Here is a 24,882-nt window from a genome sequence, read left to right on the forward strand (position 1 = left end):
GCCATTGGAGAAATCAGTCCTTCCTACTTTTGTATACTCACTCGTAGAATGTGGTCCAGCCAATTTCAGAGGTCTTAGTAGCCAGCAGGCCAGTGTTACCATGGTAGGTGAGTAGCACCAGTTCCTGGCCCTGAGCCGTCAAGGTCTTTAGCCCACCATTGGTTCCCATGATCAGCCAGATGACCTGGTTGTCCGGGGCGACAATGCGCACGGGAATGCGGTTGGGGTCTCGGCGGATCCTCAGGGTGTTCCCGTTGCTATCGGTCACAGCGGTAACGTCGTTCTCGATGCTGTAGCTGAAGGTGTACTTAAAGTCACCCGTCAGGAGGCTGGAGGTGTGTTGGTGGGTACCATTGGCGTCAAAGACATACACTTCCTGGGCATCAGGCGACGCCACCTCAAAGGTGTTGGTGTTAGAAGTCAACACTGGCCCGTTCCTACCGACAGCACGGATGCGGATGTTGCCCAGGTCTGCCACGTACAGGGTGCCATCAGGCGCCACAACCAGAGAGGATGGGACGTTGAGACGAGCGTCTTTAGCGTAGCCCTCGCCGGTCTGGTAACAGTCGCAGTTGACGTCGTTCTTACAATCACAGTCAGAGGGCGACCCTGCCAGATGGGTTATTTCACCGTCGACAGATATCGTTCGGATTCGACTAAGCTTCCGTTCGTCGGTTTCGGCGACGAAGATGGCACCGTAGTAGGACACGGCGATGGCAATGGCGGACTCCAGGGGCGTCAGCGCTGCCCTTTGACCTCCAGCTGCCCCGCGGTCCATCCCGGCCAACGGGCAGTGGATGGGCCGGCCCGCTGCAATGCTGACCTGGCCGTTCTCAGTGATTCGTAGGACCACATTGTTGTCCAGGATGTACAGGGAGTTATCCATGGGGCTGACCGCTAGGTCGGTGGGCCACTCCAGGAGCACCTGCAGATAGGGACATTGTTATAGGCACCACAGATATGTGGCATTAAGACATTACTTTCTCTCAGATATGTGGTATTGAGATATCCCTGTCTACAGAAATGACATTGGCAACATTGTCCTATCTCCTAAATATTTCAGGGTGACATCAGTATTGTTATAAACTGTGGAAAAACACATACTTAATCATCCTTTCCAGACAGTGATTAATAACAAGGTATTTGCCCTCAAGGCTACACACAACTCATTACTGTCTGTCTCAGTGCCATTCATTAAGCCTGCCAGTCTGCCTTCTTGTGGGACAATGTGCCTCAGGTTACTATAGTCTAGCCAAAAAGATATTGGTGTTGCGTTGTGACATCGAACTATCTTAATTAACTTAAGACATGTTTAATTATTGTCTGCCTGATGGTTTCAAGCCTCCCTTAGTGTACTGATAGCAGACATGGAACTATTATCTGGTATGTCCCCTTGGAGTAAAGGGCAGAGGTAAGGGACTCCAATCCAAGTTGAGTTTGACTCTCCACACCAATCCACTCCTGAAACGTCCCCTCCGGAGACCCTAAATATATGGTGTGTAATGGAGGCCCGTCATTCCATTTTAATATGATAAAAGCTTTTCTTTGTTTTTCTTTTCTTCATTATTCATTTGCATCACATCAGAGATCGTATGTAATGGAAGAGGATAGCGTGGACATGGATATAAATGTTTAAGAGGAGAGCCAAAGTTATATATTGAGTAAGTGTTTTGCCCTCATAAGGCGGTAACTTTGTGTCTTTTGACAATACACTATGTTCATGCTGTTATGGGCAGATTTTTAGAGACGTGGAAAGTTGTTAGATAGAAGTGTTGAAATGTCATGCTGTTTGGTAGGAATGACCCCCCCCCCCCCCCCCCCCCCAAAACAAAATTCAGCTGCTGACTTCACAAACTTCCATCACACCTGATTCAACTAATCAAGAGCTTGGTGATTATTTGACTGTATGGATCGGATGTGCTAGTGTGCTGAAACAAAAATATGCAGTCCTGTGGGTCCCTGAGGAACAGATTGGGACACACTGCTCTAGACAATAAGCCTCAGCAACTTGAGAGTGCATAGGGGTCTTTTAAACAAAAATATAATGCCACCTAATGACTTTCCTTCCACTGAAATAACCATATCCAAAAGCATATTATTTAACTATGTACGTACTTTCATCATCAGTTTTTGTGAGTGTTGCAGGGAAAAATGCTAGATTTTGCTGCGACAATTCTAACATTATGTATGGCAATATGCAATCATTTTGTCCAAATTGCCATGAAAATGCGCTGATGGGGGAAAAGGTTTGTCGACATGTGGCTTGATTGAATGCGGTAAAAGTGCAGTGATTGGTTAAAATTGCGAGCTCTCTTTTTGTAGTGCAGTTATCAGACACTTTTATACACTAATACTGCAGAGATAACTGTTGTATGCAGTAGTAGTACAATGATTGGTCAAATTTGCGAGCCCTCAAATAATATGCAGGGAATTGTTGATTTTGCAAAACAAATTGCGATCGCAGAATACTGGAGGGACTGCTTTTATGTAACACTCCAATGACTGAGTGACTCATAGATTGGCAAGAAGAGTACCACAGGGTGGCGCTGTGAGGTTAGCCCTATGGGACCTGACTTGAGGACAGAACAGGCTTGAGGGAAGCATGACTGGTACTCTGACAGCCACCTGATTGATGTCCATGCTGATGTCACAGGTCAGGGGGCGTGCCGACGTGAGGTCATTGGAGCCCAGGAGGGTGGATATGATGCCGTTTTGGTCAACTCTCCGGATCGTGGTGCCGTCCACAAAGTATATCAGTCCATTCTTGTCCACAGCGATACCTGTCGAGGCAAAAGGGGGAAGGGGGGAATAAAAGAAATGCATAAGTGATAACAGATAGATAGACGTGTCAGACATGGGAGATGTTTGGTTTTCTCTGCTTGCGTGGCTCTGTGGAACGAACACAACAGATACATGTGTCGAGTTTGGCTTCCCATTATTCAGGTCACTGCAAAAAGCACATCCTTCAATAATTAAACCGCCTGCTTTCCTGCTATTGAATAATTTCTCAGGGTAAAGTAGGAAATGCTGTGTCCCTACTGTATGTGCGCCGGGCGCACGTGTCTCGCCATATCCCACCTCCAATAACAGAACTCAGAGGTGAAGTGTCAATGTGTTGCTCCTTCACCTCAAATTGCAGCTCGGACACCCAGCAATCATCAACCATCTTCACTAGATTCTGTGAAATGGGTAGGCGGGGGGAAATTACGAATTTGGTCAATTTGAGACGAAACGGGTGAGCGACAGGCAGTTGCCATGGTTACGACGGCAGGCAAAATTGCACGACTGATTGATTGTCGGCTGAGGGTTTTAGCGCAAGGAGAGAGTACTTGCCATAGACATTTGTCCCACATAGGGAAAATACATTAGCAACCGTGGCACACTCCACATCTCTTCATGTCACTGTGCGCTCCTAATAGAGACCAGAGCCTACAGGATTTCAATTAAACCTCACATACACTTCCATTTCTTTTCACTCAGCGCTATAAATGCTGGTGTAAACACACACTGTGGGCGGTTTTTAAACTCTAAATAGTGATAAAAGTTTATCACAAGAGGTGAGAAATTGGTATATATTCTGCATTTGACACATTTAATAGCTTCTAAATAAATCTGTAAAAAAATGGAATCAAGTGGTTCGAGGGGAGTGATTTGGTTTGACCTTTGGCTCGATCTGCCCAAAGCTTGCCTGGGTCCTGAAACATTAAAGAGCTGAGGGAGCATTCTGGGAGAGCCGGCTATTTGACACTCTGGGGAAAATTCAGACAGATGAAGAGTGCCACATTTGAGCACATTTCAGCAAACGTCTGGGGAAGAAAACTCCAGCCATCTGCTGTCTCTTTCCCCTAGCCTCTACCTCCTCCATCTCCATAGTTAGATTCACTCCCTCCCAGCTTCCTTTCATTCAAACCCACTATTTTAAATGCAGTTTAAGCAGGGACATTGGGGGGGGGGGGCTTTCAAGGCTGGCACACACCATGACTTCTTAACTTCTCTGAACTAATATTCAGACGGTGGTGAGTTTTTAGACACAATATGGCTGCCATACTACACTTAGGTTGGTGCTACAGTACACATGTATGGTGAATGATGGCAGTTACCCTTATATAAGCATTTTCTGACCTGGTGAAAAGTGCTACCTGAATAGAATATATTAACACGTTACTTCTAAAACATTTGTGCTGTGAACCACCAATCTTTTGAAAGCTTTGTAGGATTTAATTTCAGCCCTCCAGTAACACATCCAATTCAGCTAATTACTGTATGTTCTAATCAAATGTGTTCCTGCAGGGCCTGCAGCTCTGCACACCCAATAGCGCTCCAGTATGTTGGCTTGGCACCTACCTTTCGGCCCAGTGAGCAGGGCCTCCGTGGCCTTGGCCCCATCCCCACAGTGGGTCTCGTCAAATGGCAGACAGTGCTCCCCGGTCCCTGCCACCACCTCCGCGTTACTCTGCAGTTCCTTGATCCCCGTTAGGACCTTGGGCCGGTAGATCCTCCGTGAGTAGGTGTCTGACACATACAGCTGCCCAGTCACCGGGTCAGTGGCCAGGTAATAGCGGTGAGCAGGGTTGTTACTATGATCGAGGGGAAATGTGGTTACTGCGACTGCCGCAATGAACTGTCCGAAAATAATCTAGTTTTAGGTCGTTTTTTTAACGAATTTGAACAATCCCAAGAGAACCTAGTTTGAAGGTATTTTTCCAAAATAACAAAGTAAGAAAATGTGACATTCAGAATGATAATGACCACAGAAAAGACTGTATGTGTTTGTAGTTCTGGTTATTGTGAATACCCGATGAGGCTTGTGTTGTGTGAGGCTTTTTGCATAACAGACGGGTGGGGAATAGTCCGAGACCAGGAGTCAAAGTGAATATAACAGAATTTAACAGGAAACGACTGGAGCAGATTTGTGTGTGACAACTTGAAGGGTGCCAGATCATTTCAATCGTTATCACTACCCTGTGAGGGGAAGCCAATGGAAATAATGGAATGATGTGCTTATGTTGATACTGATGGCATTTCGTTGGGTTGTGCTTATTGGCATTCATTTTAAAATGCCTCAAAATGTGGCGGGCTCCTTCAGAAAGAGTTAGCAGAGACATCTTCAAGGCTGGCTTCCATTATGAAAAAATCATCTGATGCAAAGACAGAATTAATAATCTTATATGTAGGGTGCTGGATATCAGCAATATAGAGCAAGTATAGTAGTATTTGAATTTACATTTTTTGGTCAAAGGCAATTACATTCACATTTTTCTACGCTAGTTAACATTAATCCTCTTACATGACTAAATGACACAGACATATCACTGAATTTAAATTGCCAACTCTTTTCAAAGAGGAGATAACATGTGTGCTTGGAGGCCAATAATACACCAAAATATAAGCTGTTAAAGGTGAATAACACTTTTTTACTGTCTGGAAATAAAGATAGCCCAGTGAGTGTTCTCGTGTTTAATGGTACATTAGCCCATACTGTAAGCCTTTGGCACTTATAAATGTGAATAATGTGTGTTTCAAATAAATGTGAGAATGCAATAAACAGTGAAAAAAAGTCAATGTTACATTACAAAGTGGGATGATTAAAACGGACACCTTTATGAGCCAAACCACATGATCAAATAATGCCTTAGAGGCTTATCAATTTGCCATAGAAAGAGGTTAATAAAAATATACAATATACATCAAGACAGTGAGAGAAACTGCAACATAACACACCTACCTGTGTCTAAAATCTTTATTTCTTAGGGTGGGATTAAAGGAAGGAAGCAGAAAAGAGAAAGATGCAGAGAGACTGTAAAAGTGTGTGACTTTAAAAGTCTAAGAAAAACAGCATAAAAAAAGAAGCAGACAATGGAGATTTGTTGAGCAGAAAGGAGGCAAAAAAGGAGAAGAGTGACTATGGCTTGGTTAAACCCTGCACCCATAACTAACAGAGAGAGAATATAAAAACTCCCCCACCAGGCAATCCATTGGGCCATTTTTTCTCCATTTAACCACTGAGTATCGGAATATTGATCCCACCACTCATTATACAGCCCCAAATCAAAATAAGGACTTTATATCCAAACCCCAAGCCATTGCATGCCAGGTTGACAAGCCAGGTTGGGACTTGGTTGGGACTTGCTTGTACACTTCATGTACACACAAAAGGATGTGGACACCCTTTCAAATGAGTGGATTTGGCTACTTCACTGACCTCACTAATGCTCTTGTGGCTGAATGGAAGCAAGTCCCCTCAGCAATGTTCCAACATCTAGTGGAAAGCCTTCCCAGAAGAGTGGAGGCTGTTATAGCAGCAAAGGGGGGACCAACTCCATAATAATGCTCATGATGTTGGAATCAGATGTAGTGTATGTGCATTTTACATGTATTATAACGAGCAATCCAACCATGTGGGCTTAATTTTCCCCATGCAACCTATAAGAGAAGGTATCAAAACATAACAAACAGGCGGTTGTGGGTGTTGTATGTGATTTGTGGGGATGTCTTCTGAACTGAAGACTTCACTGGTTTTTGCAATAGGAGGGCCGGTGTCATGCACTTGTTTTGAAAGATGTAATATGCTTTGTATTGAGTAGCCCTGGCTGTAAAATGGTGGTTTCTGAGTCTGCCAATTGGCCGAATTAAGCTTATTGAGTGAAACCAACTTGATAAGACGGCCTAAATCGTCTCGATTACATGGTGTTTTTCTCTAATTGTGATGAAGGATATAGAAAATATTCCACATTAAATAGTGAATCTCTCCGTTCTTCCGTTCCATCATATTGGATACTGTGCAAGTAGGCCAACAGTTGTCTGACCACCCTGTGCATTGTTGAGACCGTTTCGGAAAACCACTGATTCACAGTTCAAAGAAGACCACTACACGTCAGACGTCCACCCCCTTCAAGTTTATGTAACAAAATGCATTTTGTTCTGCCACCAGGGGGGCGTGAACTCACAACAACACATACCACTCAAAGCCATCCGTCTTAGCCAACAGAGCAAGAGACTAGTCAGTCACTCTTGAGTAAAAGTTTAAGGTTTTAAATATACTTAAGCATCAAAAGTATAAATAATTTCAAATTCCTTACATTAAGCAAACCAGACGGCACGTTTTTTTTTTCTTCGTTGGGGGGGTGGGGGATAGCCAGGGGCACACTTCAACATTCAGACATCAGTAACAAACAAAACATTTGTCTTTAGTGAGTCCGCCAGATCAGAGGCAGTAAAGATGACCAGGGATATTATCTTGATAAGTGTGTGAATTGGACCATTTTCCTGTCCTGCTGAGCATTCAAAATGTAACAAGTAATTTTGGGTGTCAGGGAAAATGTATGGACTAAAAAGTACATTATATTATTTCGGAATGTCGTGAAGTAAAAGTTGTCAAAAATATATTCTTAAAGTGCAGTACAGATACCCCAAAAAACGACTTAAGTAGTACTTTAAAGTAATTTTACTTAAGTACTTTACGACTCTTAAGTACTTGGCTACGGGCGAAGAACCAGACTTTAATTTGAGGGTCAAAAGGTCAGAACCAAACGACCATGCACCGCCATTACGGTTCCATGCAGAACCTGAACTAACCTGAGCTCCATGACGCTGGTGACGTTGCCCGACGGGTAAACGCGTCGGATGTAGTTGAAATCGCCCACGTAGAGGCTGCCGTCGATGCCCCATGCCAGGGCCAGGGGCGCCAATAGCTTGTTGCCCAGGGCCTGGCCGTTGCAGCTGGGGCACGAGATGCTACGGCGCCGACCGTTCCCCATCACTGTAGAGATGACGGGCGGCTGCAGCGAGATGAACTGGTTCTCACCGCTGCCTTTGTAGAGGACACCTGAGAAAACAGAGGATAAAGATACTTCAGGAAACAGCAGAGGGAGCACCCCCCTATCCACATTGACGGGACAGTAGTGGAGAGGGTAGTAAGTTTTAAGTTCCTCGGTGTACACATCACGGACAAACTGAATTGGTCCACCCACACAGACAGCGTGGTGAAGAAGGCGCAGCTGCGCCTCTTCAACCTCAGGAGGCTGAAGAAATTCAGCGTGTCACCAAAAGCACTCAAAAACTTTTACAGATGCACAATTGAGAGCATCCTGTCGGGCTGTATCACCGCCTGGTACGGCAACTGCTCCGCCCATAACCGTAAGGCTCTTCAGAGGGTAGTGAGGTCTGCACAACGCATCACCGGGGGCAAACTACCTGCCCTCCAGGACACCTACACCACCCGATGTCACAGGAAGGCCATAAAGATCGTCAAGGACAACAACCACCCGAGCCACTGCCTGTTCACCCCGCTATCATCCAGAAGGCGAGGTCCGTACAGGTGCATCAAAGCAGGGACCGAGAGACTGAAAAAGAGCTTCTATCTCAAGGCCATCAGACTGTTAAACAACCATCAGTAACATTGAGTGGCTGCTGCCAACATACTGACTCAACACCAGCCACTTTAATAATGGAAAAATGTATGTAAAAAATGTATCACTAGCCACTTTAAACAATGCCACTTTTATATGTTTACATACCCTACATTACTCATCTCATATGTATATACTGTACTCGATACCATCTACTGCATCTTGCCATCTTTATGTAATGCATGTATCACTAGCCACTTTAAACAATACCACTTTTATATGTTTACATACCCTACATTACTCATCTCATATGTATATACTGTACTCTATACCATCTACTGCATGTTGCCTATGCTGTTCTGTACCATCACTCATTCATATATCTTTATGTACATATTCTTCATCCCTTTACACTTGTGTGTATAAGGTAGTTGTCGTGAAATTGTTAGGCTAGATTACTCGTTGGTTATTACGGCATTGTCGGAACTAGAAGCACAAGCATTTCGCTACACTCGCATTAACATCTGCTAACCATGTGTATGTGACAAATACAATTTGATTTGAGAGGAGCTTCTATGTAATCGATGATTGATGAGAATGAGGACTTTGAACTGTGCTAAAATCAATCATTTTCTCTAAGATTTCTTAATTGCTGTTCAAAACAGCCATTTCCCTAGGAAACACCTCTAAATTGAGATTTGATTAGTTGGGTAAATAATAAATAGTGTAAACCAAATGGCTGAATAATCCTGAGGAATTGTGAACAAACCCGTTGAATTGCCTTGGTACATAATACCTCATTCATTAGTCATTGCAGAGTGCCTACCTATGTTCATACTGTATTTCAATGTCTCATGAATCTTGACATTTTTGTGAGGAACCTGTTTAGTGGGATTCTGAAACTCATCAATGTCACGCCCTTGCCTTAGTATTCTTTGTTTTCTTAATTATTTTAGTTAGGTCAGAGTGTGACATGGGGAATGTAATTGTTTTTTGTAGTGTCTAGGGTGGTTGTAAGGTTTAGGGGGTTTATTAGAGTAGTTGGGTTTATGTTTAGTATAGAAGTCTAGCTGTGTCTATGGTTGAGTGTAGGTATCTAGGAAAGTCTATGGTTGCCTGAATTGGGTCTCAATTAGAGACAGCTGGTTATTGTTGTCTCTGATTGGGAGCCATATTTAAGGCAACCATAGGCTTTAGCTGTTTGTGGGGAATTGTCTATGTCGAAGTGTTTTGTGTCAGCACTTATGTTTGATAGCTTCACGGTCGTCTGTTTTGTTGGTTTGTTTTGTTTGTTCCTTCTTTAAATAAAAAGAAGATGTACTTTCCACGCGCTGCGCATTGGTCCTCTCTCAGTCCCTTTGACGATCGTGACAGAATTCCCCACCAATGTGGGATCAAGCAGCGTGAAAAGCGGCAACAGGAGCAGCGCAAGGAGGAATGGAAATGGGAGCATAATATGGACTACACTACGTGGGAGGAGATCGACAGGTGGGCGATCGACCCAGGGCGAGTGCCGGAGCCAGCCTGGGATTCTCTGGCGCAGTGTGAGGAGGGATACCGGCGAATGGAGGCAGCACGACGACGCGGTAGGAAGCCTGTGAGTCAGCCCAAAAAATTTCTTGGGGGGGGGCTTAGAGGTAGTGGGCCGAGGGCAGGTAGGAGACCTGCGCCCACTTCACAGGCTAACCGTGGAGAGCGGGAGTACGGGCGAACACCGTGTTACGCAGTAGAGCGCACGGTGTCTCCTGTACGTGTTCATAGCCCGGTGCGGGTTATTCCACCTCCCCGCACTGGTAGGGCTAGATTGGGCATTGAGCCAGGTGCCATGATGCCGGCTCAACGCGTCTGGTCTCCAGTGCGTCTCCTCGGGCCGGCATACATGGCACCAGCCTTACGCATGGTGTCCCCGGTTCGCCTACATAGCCCGGTGCGGGTTATTCCACCTCCCCGCACTGGTCGGGCGATGGGGAGCATTCAACCAGGTAAGGTTGGGCAGGCTCGGTGCTCAAGGGAACCAGTACGCCTGCACGGTCCGGTATTTCCGGCGCCACCTCCCCGCCCCAGTCCAGTTCCACCAGTGCCTACACCACGCACCAGGCTTCCAGTGTGTCTCCAGAGCCCTGTTCCTCCTCCACGCACTCATCCTATGGTGCGTGTCTCCAGCCCGGTACCACCAATTCCGGCACCACGCACCAAGCCTCCTGTGCGTCTCCAGAGTCCTGTGCATCCTGTTGCTGCTCCCCGCATTAGCCCTGAGATGCGTGTCCCCAGCCCGGTACCACCAGTTCCGGCACCACGCACTAGGCCTAATGTGCGTCCCCAGGGTCCAGTATGCCCTGTTCCTTCTCCCCGCACTAGCCTGAAGGTGCGTGTCCTTAGCCCGGTGCCTCCAGTTCCGGCACCACGCACCAGGCCTACAGTGCGCCTATTCCGGCCAGAGCCATCCGTCTGCCCAGTGCCATCTGAGCCATCCGTCTCCCCAGCGCCATCTGAGCCATCCGTCTCTCCAGCGCCATCTGAGCCATCCGTCTCCCCAGCGCCATCTGAGCCATCCGTCTCCCCAGCGCCATCTGAGCCATCCGTCTCCCCAGCGCCATCTGAGCCATCCGTCTGCCCAGTGCCGTCTGAGCCATCCGTCTGCCCAGTGCCGTCTGAGCCATCCGTCTGTCCCGAGCCATTAGAGCCGCCCGTCTGTCCCGAGCCGTCAGAGCCGTTAGTCAGTCAGGAGCCGCTAGAGCCATTCGTCAGTCAGGATCTGCCAGAGCCGCCAACCAGACAGGATCTGCCAGAGCCGCCAACCAGACAGGATCTGCCAGAGCCGCCAACCAGACAGGATCTGCCAGAGCCGCCAACCAGACAGGATCTGCCAGAGCCGCCAACCAGACAGGATCTGCCAGAGCCGTCAGCCAGCCATGAGCGTCCAGAGCCATCAGCCAGCCATGAGCAGCCAGATCCGTCAGCCAGCCATGAGCAGCCAGATCCGTCAGCCAGCCATGAGAAGCCAGATCCGTCAGCCAGCCATGAGCAGCCAGATCCGTCAGCCAGCCATGAGCAGCCAGATCCGTCAGCCAGCCATGAGCAGCCAGATCCGTCAGCCAGCCATGAGCAGCCAGATCCGTCAGCCAGCCATGAGCAGCCAGATCCGTCAGCCAGCCATGAGCCGTCCAGCCAGGATCCGCCAGAGCCGTCCAGCCAAGATCCGCCAGAGCAGTCATCCAGCCAGGATCAGTCCCTCAGTCCGGAGCTGCCGTCCCTCAGTCCGGAGCTGCCCCTTATCCTGGTGCTGCCCCTTATCCTGGTGCTGCCCCTTATCCTGGTGCTGCCCCTTAGTCTGGTGCTGCCCCTTAGTCCGGTGCTGCCCCTTAGTCCGGTGCTGCCCCTTAGTCCGGTGCTGCCCCTTAGTCCGGTGCTGCCCCTTAGTCCGGTGCTGCCCCTTAATCCAGTGGGGTTAATGTGGAGGGTGGCCATTTGGAGGAGGCTACGTAAGCGGGTAGTGACTATGGTGGGGTGGGGACCACGACCAGTGCCGGAGCCGCCGCCGTGGACGGACGCCCACCCAGACCCTCCCCTAGACTATGTGCTGGTGCGCCCGGAGTTCGCACCTTAAGGGGGGGGTTATGTCACGCCCTGGCCTTAGTATTCTTTGTTTTCTTAATTATTTTAGTTAGGTCAGGGTGTGACATGGGGAATGTAATTGTTTTTTGTAGTGTCTAGGGTGGTTGTAAGGTTTAGGGGGTTTATTAGAGTAGTTGGGTTTATGTTTAGTATAGAAGTCTAGCTGTGTCTATGGTTGAGTGTAGGTATCTAGGAAAGTCTATGGTTGCCTGAATTGGGTCTCAATTAGAGACAGCTGGTTATTGTTGTCTCTGATTGGGAGCCATATTTAAGGCAACCATAGGCTTTAGCTGTTTGTGGGGAATTGTCTATGTCGAAGTGTTTTGTGTCAGCACTTATGTTTGATAGCTTCACGGTCGTCTGTTTTGTTGGTTTGTTTTGTTTGTTCCTTCTTTAAATAAAAAGAAGATGTACTTTCCACGCGCTGCGCATTGGTCCTCTCTCAGTCCCTTTGACGATCGTGACAATCAATTAATTGTAACCTCTTTACAGAACATGTTCTTTCAACCTCGTCAAGACCCTGTTTCATTTTCTCCCAGTAAGTCACAGTGAGAAAGGAAACATGAACTCAGCACACAATGTACAGGTAACTGACAAAATGAAGGCGAAACACCAAAGAACATGTCTTAATAGGGCATTCGGCCATCATGATCCAGAACCACATCAATGCATCTTGGAATAGATTCTACAAGTGTCTGGAACTCCGGTGTTGCATTCCTCCGATATTCATCCATGAGAAATTCCATCATTTACTGTTTGTGGTGGTGGAAAACCCTCTCAGGCGTCTCTCCAGAATCTCCCATAAATGTTCAATTGGGTTGAGATCTGGGGACTGACACAGCCATGGCATATGGTTTACATCATTTTCATGCTCATCAAACAATTCAGTGACCACTCATGCCCTGTGGATGGGGGCATTGTCATCCAATGGGGGCATTGCATTGGTAACCAAAATGATGGCAAAAATAATGGTGTGCTCGGCATTTTAATACATGACACTAGGCATGATGGGATGTTAATTGCTCAATTAACTCAGGAACCACACCTGTGTGGAAGGACCTGCTTTCAATATACGGTGTATCCCTCATTTACTCAAGTGTTTCCGTTATTTTGTCAGTTACCAGTACCTTTCAAAAGTATCGAAACATCAATTGAACTGAGGAGTGACCAAAAAGTCATTACATTAAAATATTTGAGCGAGGGGCAAATATTATTAATTTTTTTTAAAAATTGGGGGAAGGGATATGGTGGAGTAGACTTTAAAATTATTTAAAAAATGTAACATCAAAGGGGTGAATTGCATGCTGGGAGCAATTCATTATTCACACCTCGGCAACACGTTTAAATTCCGACACTCCCTCTGTCCTCATTACCGGATTGATGGTGGCGCTGAATGCCTGGTGTAGCACCCACTGTTTCCTCGACATTACCCCCGCACGTGTCACTGCACATCTCGATGTATGTGAAATCGAGTGTCGCCTCACCGCCGTTTGTCCCTCTCTGATTAGTTCCTTTCATTGATTAATTGATTTAAGGGGGAACTCAAATGAAGACAACCTGGGGAGACCGCTGGCAGGACAATCCCACCGATCCATCTCATTCTAACGGAGAGCATTACAAATGCACGGCTAACAAAGATGAATGGGTCCAGGGGACGGCTTGTGCGTGACGCCATCAAACGCACAACCTTGGAGCTTTAATTGCACTTCAATCCATCTGTCTGCTCGCTACGGAGACATGCTATGTGAGTGATCGGAGGCTGAACGAGGGCTGACTCGACAGCAAGCATCCCTGATGGCCTTATTATAAAGCAATAACCAAGTAATTCTGTAATAACAAGCACAAGATGTCAAACATTATCTCCACTCTATCACAATGTTGAATTTAACCTAATTAACAATAGAATTACAGTTTTTACATACCCAATATACAGTTGAGTATAAGAAGCTCAACGCATTACACCTTATTAGAAAGTTCGGTCACGTCTTTAAAAAAAAATCCCATTATTGATGAGGTCATTTTGGCAACCTTCCCACAGTCCCCTACATTTACATTTCAATCACAGCTTATTGTACGACGAAATGTCTTCCCATACGCCATTTGAAAGTCTAATGTCATGCATTAAATACGCACGTCATTTTCCGACACCTTCTCTTTAACACACACATTAACGCTCAAACCAACTCTACAGTCTCTCTCTGACAGAGTCTGTCTGACAAAACTAAAATATGTTGCTGCACCCAGGCTAAAGCCACTGCACATCTGAACATGTTTATAAGGCTAGACAGCCTTGTTTTAACAGAAGGCATATAGCCACTTTGCAGCAGGGAGGGAGGGTCAGGGGGAGCACAGACAGAACAGCTTTTGGCCTTATCTAGTCAGACAGGCCCCAGAGAAGGAAGAGGAAGAGGAAGAGGAAGAGGAAGAGGAAGAGAGAGAGAGAGAGAGAGAGAGAGAGAGAGAGAGAGAGAGAGAGAGACTGTTAGGTGAGGATGAGAGGATAACTCAAATACATCACAGTAGTCTTCTCAGACAGGGAAGGCAAGGGAAAATGGAGACAAAGTCACTGGGAAGAGATGTGTGACTGTAGTGGACCACAACTTGCATGTTTTATCAAAGAAGATGACATGTACAACATTAGGGAATCAATACAGAGCTAGTTGTGAGGAAAAAGTTGTGATATTTATGTATCGGGACTGAATTTCTTAAGGGCCTCATCCTGCAGACTATAAAACTAACACGTGACCCACGACTCTCCGAAATATGTCTTGCCAACAACCAAGGCCGACAAGCACTTAAAATATTAACACGTTGTAAAGGGCATACACAATAGGTATAAGCTTTCCCCTGTAAGGCCATCTGCCATTGCTTGTGTTTGGGGAACGAACGAGGGGAAAGATAAAGTTTGAAGACAGGGTCGTGCCACTGGCATCTGAGTGTCTGTTGACTGAGGAACCATTAATCATTTCACACACTTCACATACTATCTGTGGGTGAAACTAATGGGATTGTGAAATGGAGGATAGCTACCCTGCTGTTGGCAAATTGATTAACCTGCTGACAGGCAGGGAGAAGTTAAAGAGGAAAGTGTCATTCTCAAAAATATTTTTTTTACCTTTTCTGATTTAGGCACATTTCAGAATCTATTTGAAGCGCTTGGAATTAAATAAAAAGAATGAAAATGGTGAAAACTCTTTTGAGTCCTGGTAGTTGGTGCATAGACAGATAAGACGCAATCTGTGTAGGCATGTGTCTTTCATTTCAGTCATTCATGTATCAATATCAAACTACACAAATCTTACAAAACAATTCTACTGAAAACCTCATAACCTAATAAACATAATTCACCACATTTTGTTTGAAGACAAACGCACATTGATGCCCAGTCTAACGCAAGAAAGTATTAGCATATCATATGTCGACGATGCAAAGCAAGCATCTACACATCTGTTGATCACGAAGCTTCACATCTAGAGACAGCGACCCCCCCCCCCCCCCCCCCCCACCCCACTGTGCGCTGGCGCTGCTGTGTGAAGGCTTTGAGACGAGCTAGCTTTACCTCGAGACAGGTGGGATAAAACACAACGCTCCGGCAGCAGTCAGGCTGAAACAGATCTCAATGGTCTTTCTCAAAGCTCTTTGCAAAACTTTGTGCGCCAGATGTTTTTTGACAGATTTGGTTCAGCTAAACGCCAGCTATTTTCCATGTTTAACGGACAGACACGGAAGAAATAGCATTGTGTGGTCAACACAAACAATGCAGATTGACTTCTGTACACTAGTTCAATTAACATGTTCCTGAAGCATATTGTAACAAATAATCTGCTAAGAAAACCCAGTTTTGTGATGGAGTAGATGGTTAGCATACATGGTTAGCATGGGTCCATGGCATATCTGGGTATGACAAGCGACAATCAAACAGACCTTTTACTAACATGAGTAAACATTGGTTGTAGCCATAGCAACCGTTTCAATAGAACCTGAAAGTGATACACAAACTATGGGCTCGATCAAGTGTCAAAAGGCAATGAGCAAATATTGCTGTAACCTCCTCCACGAAAGTGACAGTCAGTGGTGAAAGACTGTGCTCAGAAACATGGAGTTGAGGGACACAAATAGATGAAAGGGTGACACAAATTCCCTGAGACAACTGTGACAAAGATCGAGAGCTGGAGAGAGCTTACTGTCACACAAACCAGGGCTGAAAGAGAGAGCCCTAGTGCATTCTCATTCAAAAGAGAAGTTTGGATAATAAAAGTAAAGAATTGCATGAGAAACGTATCCCATCTTGGCCAGCAAAGGCCATCGTGTTGCATAAATAGCTGAGTAGGACGGAATCTCTGAGTAGGAAGGGAGCTCTGCATTGTGTCTGATTTATTCCATCATTAATATGAATGATCGACCCGTCAAAACTCTCCTCTATTCTCTGTAAATGAGATGATGAGCCATATTTCATCTTGATCTGAGCAAGTAATGCTGCATTTCAGGGTATAGATCACCTGTCCATAACACGTCTATCCTTGAACAACACACACAGAGACATAACAGATCCATGTAACAAAAGAAATGAAGTCTTACCATTTTGAATGTCCAATATATGGTGCTTGTCCAACATCCATCCCCCCATGTTAGAGGCATCCAGTTCATAACCTTGTAAAATGGCTGTCCTCTTCTCCCAGAGGATCACATCCAGGCAAGATTCATACTCATATCCCACAGACACTGTAAACAACAACAGTGTCTAATAAATTACGTCTGTAAATCTACCAGGAGCCTTTAAAAGTAATGAGGCTTGTAGCGTATAAGCCTGAAAACTTGTAAAATCTCTTCATGATTGTAGAATTTTCTCAATAGGTTGGCGGTATAATCTCAGATGAGTGTTTACTAGTATCCCAATAGGCACTGCTGCATTACAAGCATATAAAGTATGAGATACTGCTAGCTCACTGAACAGAGTGCACCTGGATATCAAATTACCATATAACCTGGAATAACTCAGGTTTGGGTAGGGAAAAACGTATCAAAATGAGCATGACCTGGCCTCCCGGGTGGCGCAGTGGTCTAGGGCACTGCATCGCAGTGCTAACTGCGCCACCAGAGTCTCTGGGTTCGCGCCCAGGCTCTGTCGCAGCCGGCCGCGACCGGGAGGTCCGTGGGGCGACGCACAATTGGGCTAGCGTCGTCCGGGTTAGGGTGGGTTTGGCCGGTAGGGATATCCTTGTCTCATCGCGCTCCAGCGACTCCCGTGGCGGGCCGGGCGCAGTGCGCGCTAACCAAGGGGGCCAGGTGCACGGTGTTTCCTCCGACACATTGGTGCGGCTGGCTTCCGGGTTGGAGGCGCGCTGTGTTAAAGAAGCAGTGCGGCTTGGTTGGGTTGTGCTTCGGAGGACGCATGGCTTTCGACCTTCGTCTCTCCCGAGCCCGTACGGGAGTTGTAGCGATGAGACAAGATAGTAATTACTAGCGATTGGATACCACGAAAATTGGGGAGAAAAGGGGATAAAAAAAAAAAAAAAAAAAAAATGAGCATGACCTTAAATATACATATTTTTTCCTGTGGTTCAACTGGTGAGTAATTACACACGAAAGTCAGCAGACATTGTCTGCTAACCATACAAAACATGCTGACTGGCAAAACAATTGGGAAATTCAAAGGAAAGCAATACCAGGAGTTCATCCAAAATGTAACCTCCTAGACTACACTTGGACCTGACAACACTGTCAGATGATGTTTACATAACATCTTCAGACAGCTGTGTTTCAGTGTCGGTGGAAACTCACCTATAGCCTCTGACAAGCCGTAGACCTTCTGGTTGTAGGCGTCGGTCTTGTCCCAGACGAATGTGTACGAAAGGTCTGGAAAGGCAGGTAACGATTTCTGGAACAATCTGCCCATGACAGCAACCATCAGATGGACCTTCATTAGTCCGAACGGGAGTCGTTCTTGGGTCATGAGGACTTTGAGGATGGGCTTGTAGCCGGATGTGCGGGAGCTCAGGTAAACCAGATTGAGGTCACTTCCGGGTATGGCCACTTCCTCATGGAGGACCTATGATTTGATGCAGAATCTTATGAAAAGATACTGAACATATTGTTGAGTGTGTTAAAAAGTTACTTTAAAAATGTCTGTGCTGCAGCAATTGTACACGGTTAATGTGGTAAACTCTTTCTCAGGGTGATGCAAACTTTACCTTTGCTTGCAATCATCGAGCAATAACCAATGTAATTAAATACATTTGTGGAAACTGACAGTGCAGTTAAATGTACTAAGGCAGTGTGTTTTTTTAACCTGGCTGCAGTGCAGGGAAACTTTTAATGCACCCAACTGCACACTGCAGTGACAGCCATATGCTGTGGGAAATAGGCACCTGGCAGTAGGTTTTAGACCAGAGCTAATCTCACCTGGGTCTCAGGGATGATGGGGCTGTCCTTGGGAGAACTCCTGTAGAAGGTGGACAGGGGGGAGGCCAGGATGAGGGGGCTGGGCCTGAGCAGGCCAATGAGGTGACAGTTGGGAATGTTGTCGTTCTCCCTCTTCATCATCACCGTGTCCATCACATGGAACACCTTCCAGGGCAACCAAACAGTGCGGTGCAGTGTGGGAAAAGGATCACGCTTCAAACTGAGGGTCAGCGAGGCACCACCATTGGCCAACAAGTCAAACCTGGAGACGTCGCCATAAACGTGGAGAAGTGATTAAAAAAAAGCTTTATATATTTACCCAGTGTGACTTACTTGAAGGCCAAATAACATTTGCTGCTCTCCGGAAGGCAATGCATTCAGTGAAAACTCAAATATATATTCACAAACTTTGGCGGGCTACAAAACAGATTATATTTTTTTCAAAGAAACAAAGAACTTGTTCTTATCAGTTGTCTTATTCCTTTGCAGCTCACATATTATTATCATTCACTGAATCTATTTTATTACTTTTGCTTATTCAGCCATGATGCACTGAGACACTTAAAAAGTGAGAATTTGGTTGAGAAGTCTTGGCTTAGTTTCTCTGGTGGACCAGTTTTAATTAGTATCACATAGCGCTGAGAAGAGTTACTGGTTTGGAAATGAAGGGGGGAGTCTTTGAAGTGGTGCTCTATATATTCAGCGAGGTTCACCACCCAGGGGTAAAGCATCGGCATGGTGACACTACACACAGCCCCCCCCCCCCACCCCCCACACCATTTTCTCTCCCTCTCTCCATCCACTTTGGGCAGTGGGGAGCTCACAGCCAAGCTTTGATGCTGTTTCTGCTCTCTTAACACCCTGAGCGGATATGCTGGCTAACCAAGTGTGATTATCCCCTGCCATTTATCATGCTCTGTGTCAGAGGGGTTACAGGGAGGTATATCTGGAGACATCAGCTTATCCTTCGCGGCTATCGCCAATCCCCCACCTCTGCGGTTCCTGCTCTGTAAGAGTGACTACACCAGTCCCAGATATTACAAAATATTCTACGCCTTTTATTCCAGACAAACATAATGCACATATTTTGTTGCGAATTTGAATAAGACAACAGATTGTATGATGATAAACTTCCCGGTGGGTTGAATGTTTTCCCTGAAATGTATGTATGACGTTGGTTCCTTAAGAGTGAGATAGTGAACCACAACTCCATGGTAATAGCCCAAGAAGATCAGACACTAATCCTGTGTTAGTCTACAATGCTGGCAGATTGATTCTGCCCTGGCTGATTCAATGCATTTTAAGCAGTCTTGTTCTAAATGGCCTCAACCACTGTGATATTTGCATGTAATATTGTTGTGGGGCACAATGCTTCGCTGTTTTGATTCAATAGCTTTTTTTCAATTGCTTTGGACATCGTGGATCTGGGATGCACTTTAAGCATGCCAGACCTTAGCTGAACCTTGTTCAGAGGACAGAGATTGGGTGTGGTCTTCTAATCAGTGTTTATTACATGTGTTATGTATGTGTGCGCATGAATGTGCGTGTGTGTGCATGTGCATGCATGTTTATGTGTGTGTGTGTTCGTGTGTGTGGCACTCTTACATCCCGTCCTGGCGTGTCACGGTGTAGCCATACTCAGGGTAGTCCCGGAAGGACACGTTGACGCCGATCAGCGGCGTCCCGTCTCCCGTCAGCACCTGACCCCGGATAATTGATGCCAGGCTGTGCCGGTGAACAAACACAAAGAGGATTAAGTAAACAAACAAAATGCCAGCCGGAGTCATCAAGCAGTCCTCCCTGTTAACATCTATCCTCCCTCGGCAAGGGTACCGGCAGTCTGATTTACTGACCGTTAAAAATACACACGACAGCGATTGTTATTCATGGATTGGCTTGCCCTGGCAACAGCCTTCTCTTTTTACTCCTTTTAACAGCCCATAACTCATTCCAAATAGGCTTTGCAGCCATTGAAGGCCTCTTACTTTTAGGAGTTTACCTGTGCAAGTTTTTAAGAATTGGGGGGAACCATTTGCAGATCAATTTTTCCACTTAGCTCTTTCTTGGACACCCGGTGCATTCTTACGTTCCTAATTGTGAAGTCATTTGTTAAATTGGGCAACAGTGTGAAAGTGGCAAGATGACGTAGGGATGTTTCTTCATCAACATTGGTGGCAGAGCCGCGAGGCGTGACGTGTCTCGTTTTCTGGCTTCATCTTCAGGTCATTACGGATTTGAGGAAGGGATCATCAACAGCTTTCTCCTATCTGTTTCCTCACTCCGACATGCCTATTTTTAAAACTTTGCAGTCTAGAGGAATAAGGAACCTTTAAGAGGTTCACTATTCTCTCCTCGTCATTAATCTTCTACAGGCTGGCTGACCCTAGAAGAGCTAACCCCTAAATAAACATGAAGTCAAATCACCTAAGCGATGTTTAGTAATGTAATTCACACAGTCCCTCTCTGTCAATGTCTAGCAGTGGTTTTCTCCAGGACATCATATAAAGTCCAGTGGGATAATTCTAAGGGGATATCGAATATGGCTGTGGGACTCAACACAACAAATGTAAGGTATTAGTCTTTATGCCATACGAGAGAGGATCGTTTTTAGAGCAAAGGCATGGAATCCAATCACACAATGAAAACTGTTCTATTTTCCTTGGCTAGCCCTCTTGTTTTCCATGGGTTTAGGTGACAATGGAAAGACCTCATAAGACATTTCCCCCCTTGCCCTGCCAGACATTGGATACAGCACACCTAGACAAAACAAGCAATGCTACGGGTAGTATCCATCATGCTCTGGCACATTCAATTGACTTTTCCAGTTGCATTTTATGCATCATATTTAGTTGGGATAGAGCAGAAATCTTCACTTTGAAACAAAACATTGTAAATAAAAAAATCCACGATAATCCAACAAAACATTTGCCACAGTCAAGTAAAGTTCAGATATTGCGAATGTGCTTACCATGAATCCCATTCACCTCATTTTGACCCCAAAAAATACCAAATTAAGTTATATTTATTTTTCGTTGCCTCAGAAATGTCATTGATTTTGACAAACTTTGCGGAATGTCTGTGCTTAAAGACAAGTGCCATAATGTCTGCGACTATAAAACCAACATCTTAATGGAGATAAAGAGCAAACAATTTTACATTTTCAGCGAGTGAACTAATATGCATCGGCCAAACATTGGAATCAACTGAATACAACTGAATACAGTAAGCTGAATACAATGACGGGGCGGATTATAAGGGACCCGGCTCGGGGATTGCCTCATTCTATATTTGCGGTAAAGCATGCTATTTACATAAGGATTACTCCAAAACTATTCTGCGAGTTAGAGGGAATATTATTGCCAAAGCATTCCACCATGCAGTTGCCAATAATGTCCCACTCCATCAGACTCAAAACAAATTCTACTTATGATACAGAACAGACAGGGAAAGTGCATTGAGGTTCCCGATGCAAACATCTTTTTGTCTGCTGAGAAACTTGCTCACAAATTCATATCAGAGCCCCGGTGCTTAAAACTTCTTACGGCTGCAATCCCGTCACCGGGATCGATATGACAGCAGCCAGTCAAGGCGCCAAATTCAAAAAACAGAAATCTCATAATTAAAATTCCTCAGACATTCATGTGTCTTATATCATTTTAAAGGTAATCTTGTTGTTAATCCCACCAAAGTGTCTGATTTCAAATAGGCTTTTCAGCGAAAGCACTACAAACGATTATGTTAGGTCACCACAAAACCACAATAAGCACAGCCATTTTTCCAGCGAAAGATAGCAGTCACAAAAAGCAGAAATAGAGATAAAATGAATCACTAACCTTTGATTATCTTCATCAGATGACACTCATAGGACTTCATGTTACACAATACATGCATGTTTTGTTTAATAAATTTCATATTTATATAAAAAAATCTGAGTTTACATTGGCGCGTTAGATTCACTAGTTGCAAAAACATCAAGTGATTTTGTATAGCCACATCGTTTCAACAGAAATACTCATCATAAATGTAGATGATAATACAAGTTATACACATGGAATTATAGATATACCTCTCCTTAATGCAACCGCTGTATCAGATTTCCAAAAAACTTTACGGAAAAATAAACCATGCAATAATCTGAGACGGAGCTCAGAACAATAGTCAAATTAGCCGCCATGTTGGACTCAACAGAAACCAGAAAATACATGATAAATATTTCCTTACCTTTGATGAACTTCATCAGAATGCAGTCCTAGGAATCCCAGGTCCACAATAAATGCTTGATTTGTTCGATAATGTCCGTTATTTATGTCCAATTAGCTACTTTCGAATTGTTTACCAATCGCCCTAACCAAAGTGTCAAAGCGCGACCACTATAACGTGACGAAATGTCAAAAAGTTCCGTTACAGTCAGTAGAAACATGTCAAACGATGTACTGAATCAATCTTTAGAATGTTGTTAACATACATCTTGAATAACGTTCCAACCGGAGAATTACATCGACTTCAATTGACCGATGGAACGGAGCTCACTCTCACGTGAACGCGCCAGTTCAATGCGTGGGCACCTCATGGAAGTGATTACTCATTCCTGTCTCCTTCGGCCCCAATTCACATTTGGAGTCATCAGACAAAGTTCTATTGACTGTTGACATCTAGTGGAAGCCGTAGGAAGTGAAAACCCATCCATATCTCTCTGTATTTTCAATGAGAGCTTGGTTGAAAATCTGGCACCCCCAGAAAATATCCAAACAGGAAGTGGAACTTCTCAGGTTTTTGCCTGCCATATGAGTTCTGTTATACTCACAGACATAATTCAAACAGTTTTAGAAACTTCAGAGTGTTTCCTATCCAATACTAATAATAATATGCATATATTAGCAACTATGACATAGGAGCAGGCCATTTACTCTGGGCACCTCTGTGCACCTTTCATCCAAGCTACTCAATACTGCCCCTTCAGCCATAAGAAGTTCATTCATTGGGGATAGTCTTAAGCCTTTATGTCGACAACTTATGACATTTTGTTATTTCCATTACAAGGTTTCATATAAGGTTTGATACATCAAATCAGGTTGCTCAATCTGCAACTCAATAAAAAATGTCCCCCCCTTACTCATCAAGTCAAGGTCCCTAAGAGAGCTACGCCACAGTTATTCCTACAGGGGCAACTCCAGGACAAAACGATTCAATCAACTCAGTGTATTTCATTGATACAGTACTGACAACTCATGTTGGCTATCATTTCGACGCCACACAGGACAGTTGGACTTGATGAAGCTCACCTGCTGTTGAAAGGGTTGTCCCCAGGTATCACGTGACTACCGCCATGCCCAACAAGGAAGCTGATGTGCTCGTAGAAGCCCCTGGGGCCCGACTGAGTGGAGGATGAACCTTGACCTTGGCTCACGATGCTTGTGGGATCTGGGGATCCGCGGCAGTAGGGCTGACCCTGGCAGGAGCTCTGCGAACAGCAGTCTGGGTCCATGCAGTCCACCAGTCCATCTGTCAAACCAAGATGCAACAGTGTTGACATGGGTCAATACCCTAACTCGGTGCTCCTTCAGAATATCAATCCGGTGAACTAGACTGATCAAATAAAACACTTTTTAAACAGAATGGTGCCTCTAATTGGTTCAAACAGTCCACTATATGGACACAAAGTCATATCGTTGGCAAAGAGTGAAGAATTATGGAATGTGTTCTTACCCCTCTCGTTGTCCTTTCCATCTGAGCAGAAGGTCTCCGTGGCAACATCACATCCTAGCCCTCTCCATCCTGATTGGCAGATGCAGCGCCAACCGGCTTGGTCCAGAATGCACCTCCCGTTGCTGTTGCACAACCCAGGGCACCCATCTGCCAAAACAACCATGTAAATCACACAAGCTAGCCAATCAGAGAGAGGGAGACAGGTTGAAAGGAGAAGACAACACCTGGTCATTCAGGGACAGGAAAACAGGGACAAAATGAAAACGACAATATAAAGTGGACAGACAGTACATACATTTCTGACAGGACTTACTGGTGGGGTATAAAGATACTGTAATTTCACATGGGTTTTACTCTGAGTTCCATACCATTTCAGGGCACTTGGAAATGGAAATTGTCTTGGCAAATTTTGGATATTAAGAATGCATGGAGGTCAACACACAGTTGGATAATAGTGGTTACTACTGCAAATATCCTTGCTCTGCTTTTTATTATATGCTGATTAGTCAACGTTCCTCTAATCCTATCTGTAGTATCAGCACAAAAAACAACACATATCTTGGCCTAAAACCAGCGCAACACCCATGTGAAGGTACTATCAAAGTAAAGACAAGGTAGAGGTAGAGACAAAAGGCAGAGGGTTTGTTGATGTAGTCTCAACATCTCTACTTGATACCAGGATATTGCTTTCCTTTTTTCACAGGGTGGAAGATAGAAAAGAGCAAACTGTAAGTGACTGGCTACATCTGCTTAGTACTTCTTCTGACACACACAAGGATTCAGACAGGAAAAGGGGGACCGAGAGTGTTTG

At 45.1% G+C, this 24,882-nt stretch overlaps 1 protein-coding gene across 1 annotated transcript in view; it reads right to left on the reverse strand.

Annotated features, from left to right (window-relative positions):
• The window catches only part of LOC120061875 (teneurin-3-like), a 178,857-nt gene that overhangs the window by 23,711 nt on the left and 130,264 nt on the right, over positions 1-24,882 (reverse strand). The window contains exons 12-22 of the mRNA XM_039011653.1: positions 24,072-24,248; positions 23,648-23,867; positions 19,971-20,090; positions 18,366-18,627; positions 17,745-18,012; positions 16,542-16,685; positions 7,576-7,825; positions 5,726-5,746; positions 4,345-4,577; positions 2,626-2,780; positions 42-925 (exon numbers count right to left, since the gene is read on the reverse strand). Of these exons, the coding sequence (XP_038867581.1) occupies positions 42-925; positions 2,626-2,780; positions 4,345-4,577; positions 5,726-5,746; positions 7,576-7,825; positions 16,542-16,685; positions 17,745-18,012; positions 18,366-18,627; positions 19,971-20,090; positions 23,648-23,867; positions 24,072-24,248 (2,734 nt within the window). The remainder of the gene's footprint in view (positions 1-41; positions 926-2,625; positions 2,781-4,344; positions 4,578-5,725; positions 5,747-7,575; positions 7,826-16,541; positions 16,686-17,744; positions 18,013-18,365; positions 18,628-19,970; positions 20,091-23,647; positions 23,868-24,071; positions 24,249-24,882) is intronic.

This window comes from Salvelinus namaycush, chromosome 17 (assembly GCF_016432855.1).
Source record: "Salvelinus namaycush isolate Seneca chromosome 17, SaNama_1.0, whole genome shotgun sequence".
NCBI classification, from domain to species: domain Eukaryota; kingdom Metazoa; phylum Chordata; class Actinopteri; order Salmoniformes; family Salmonidae; genus Salvelinus; species Salvelinus namaycush.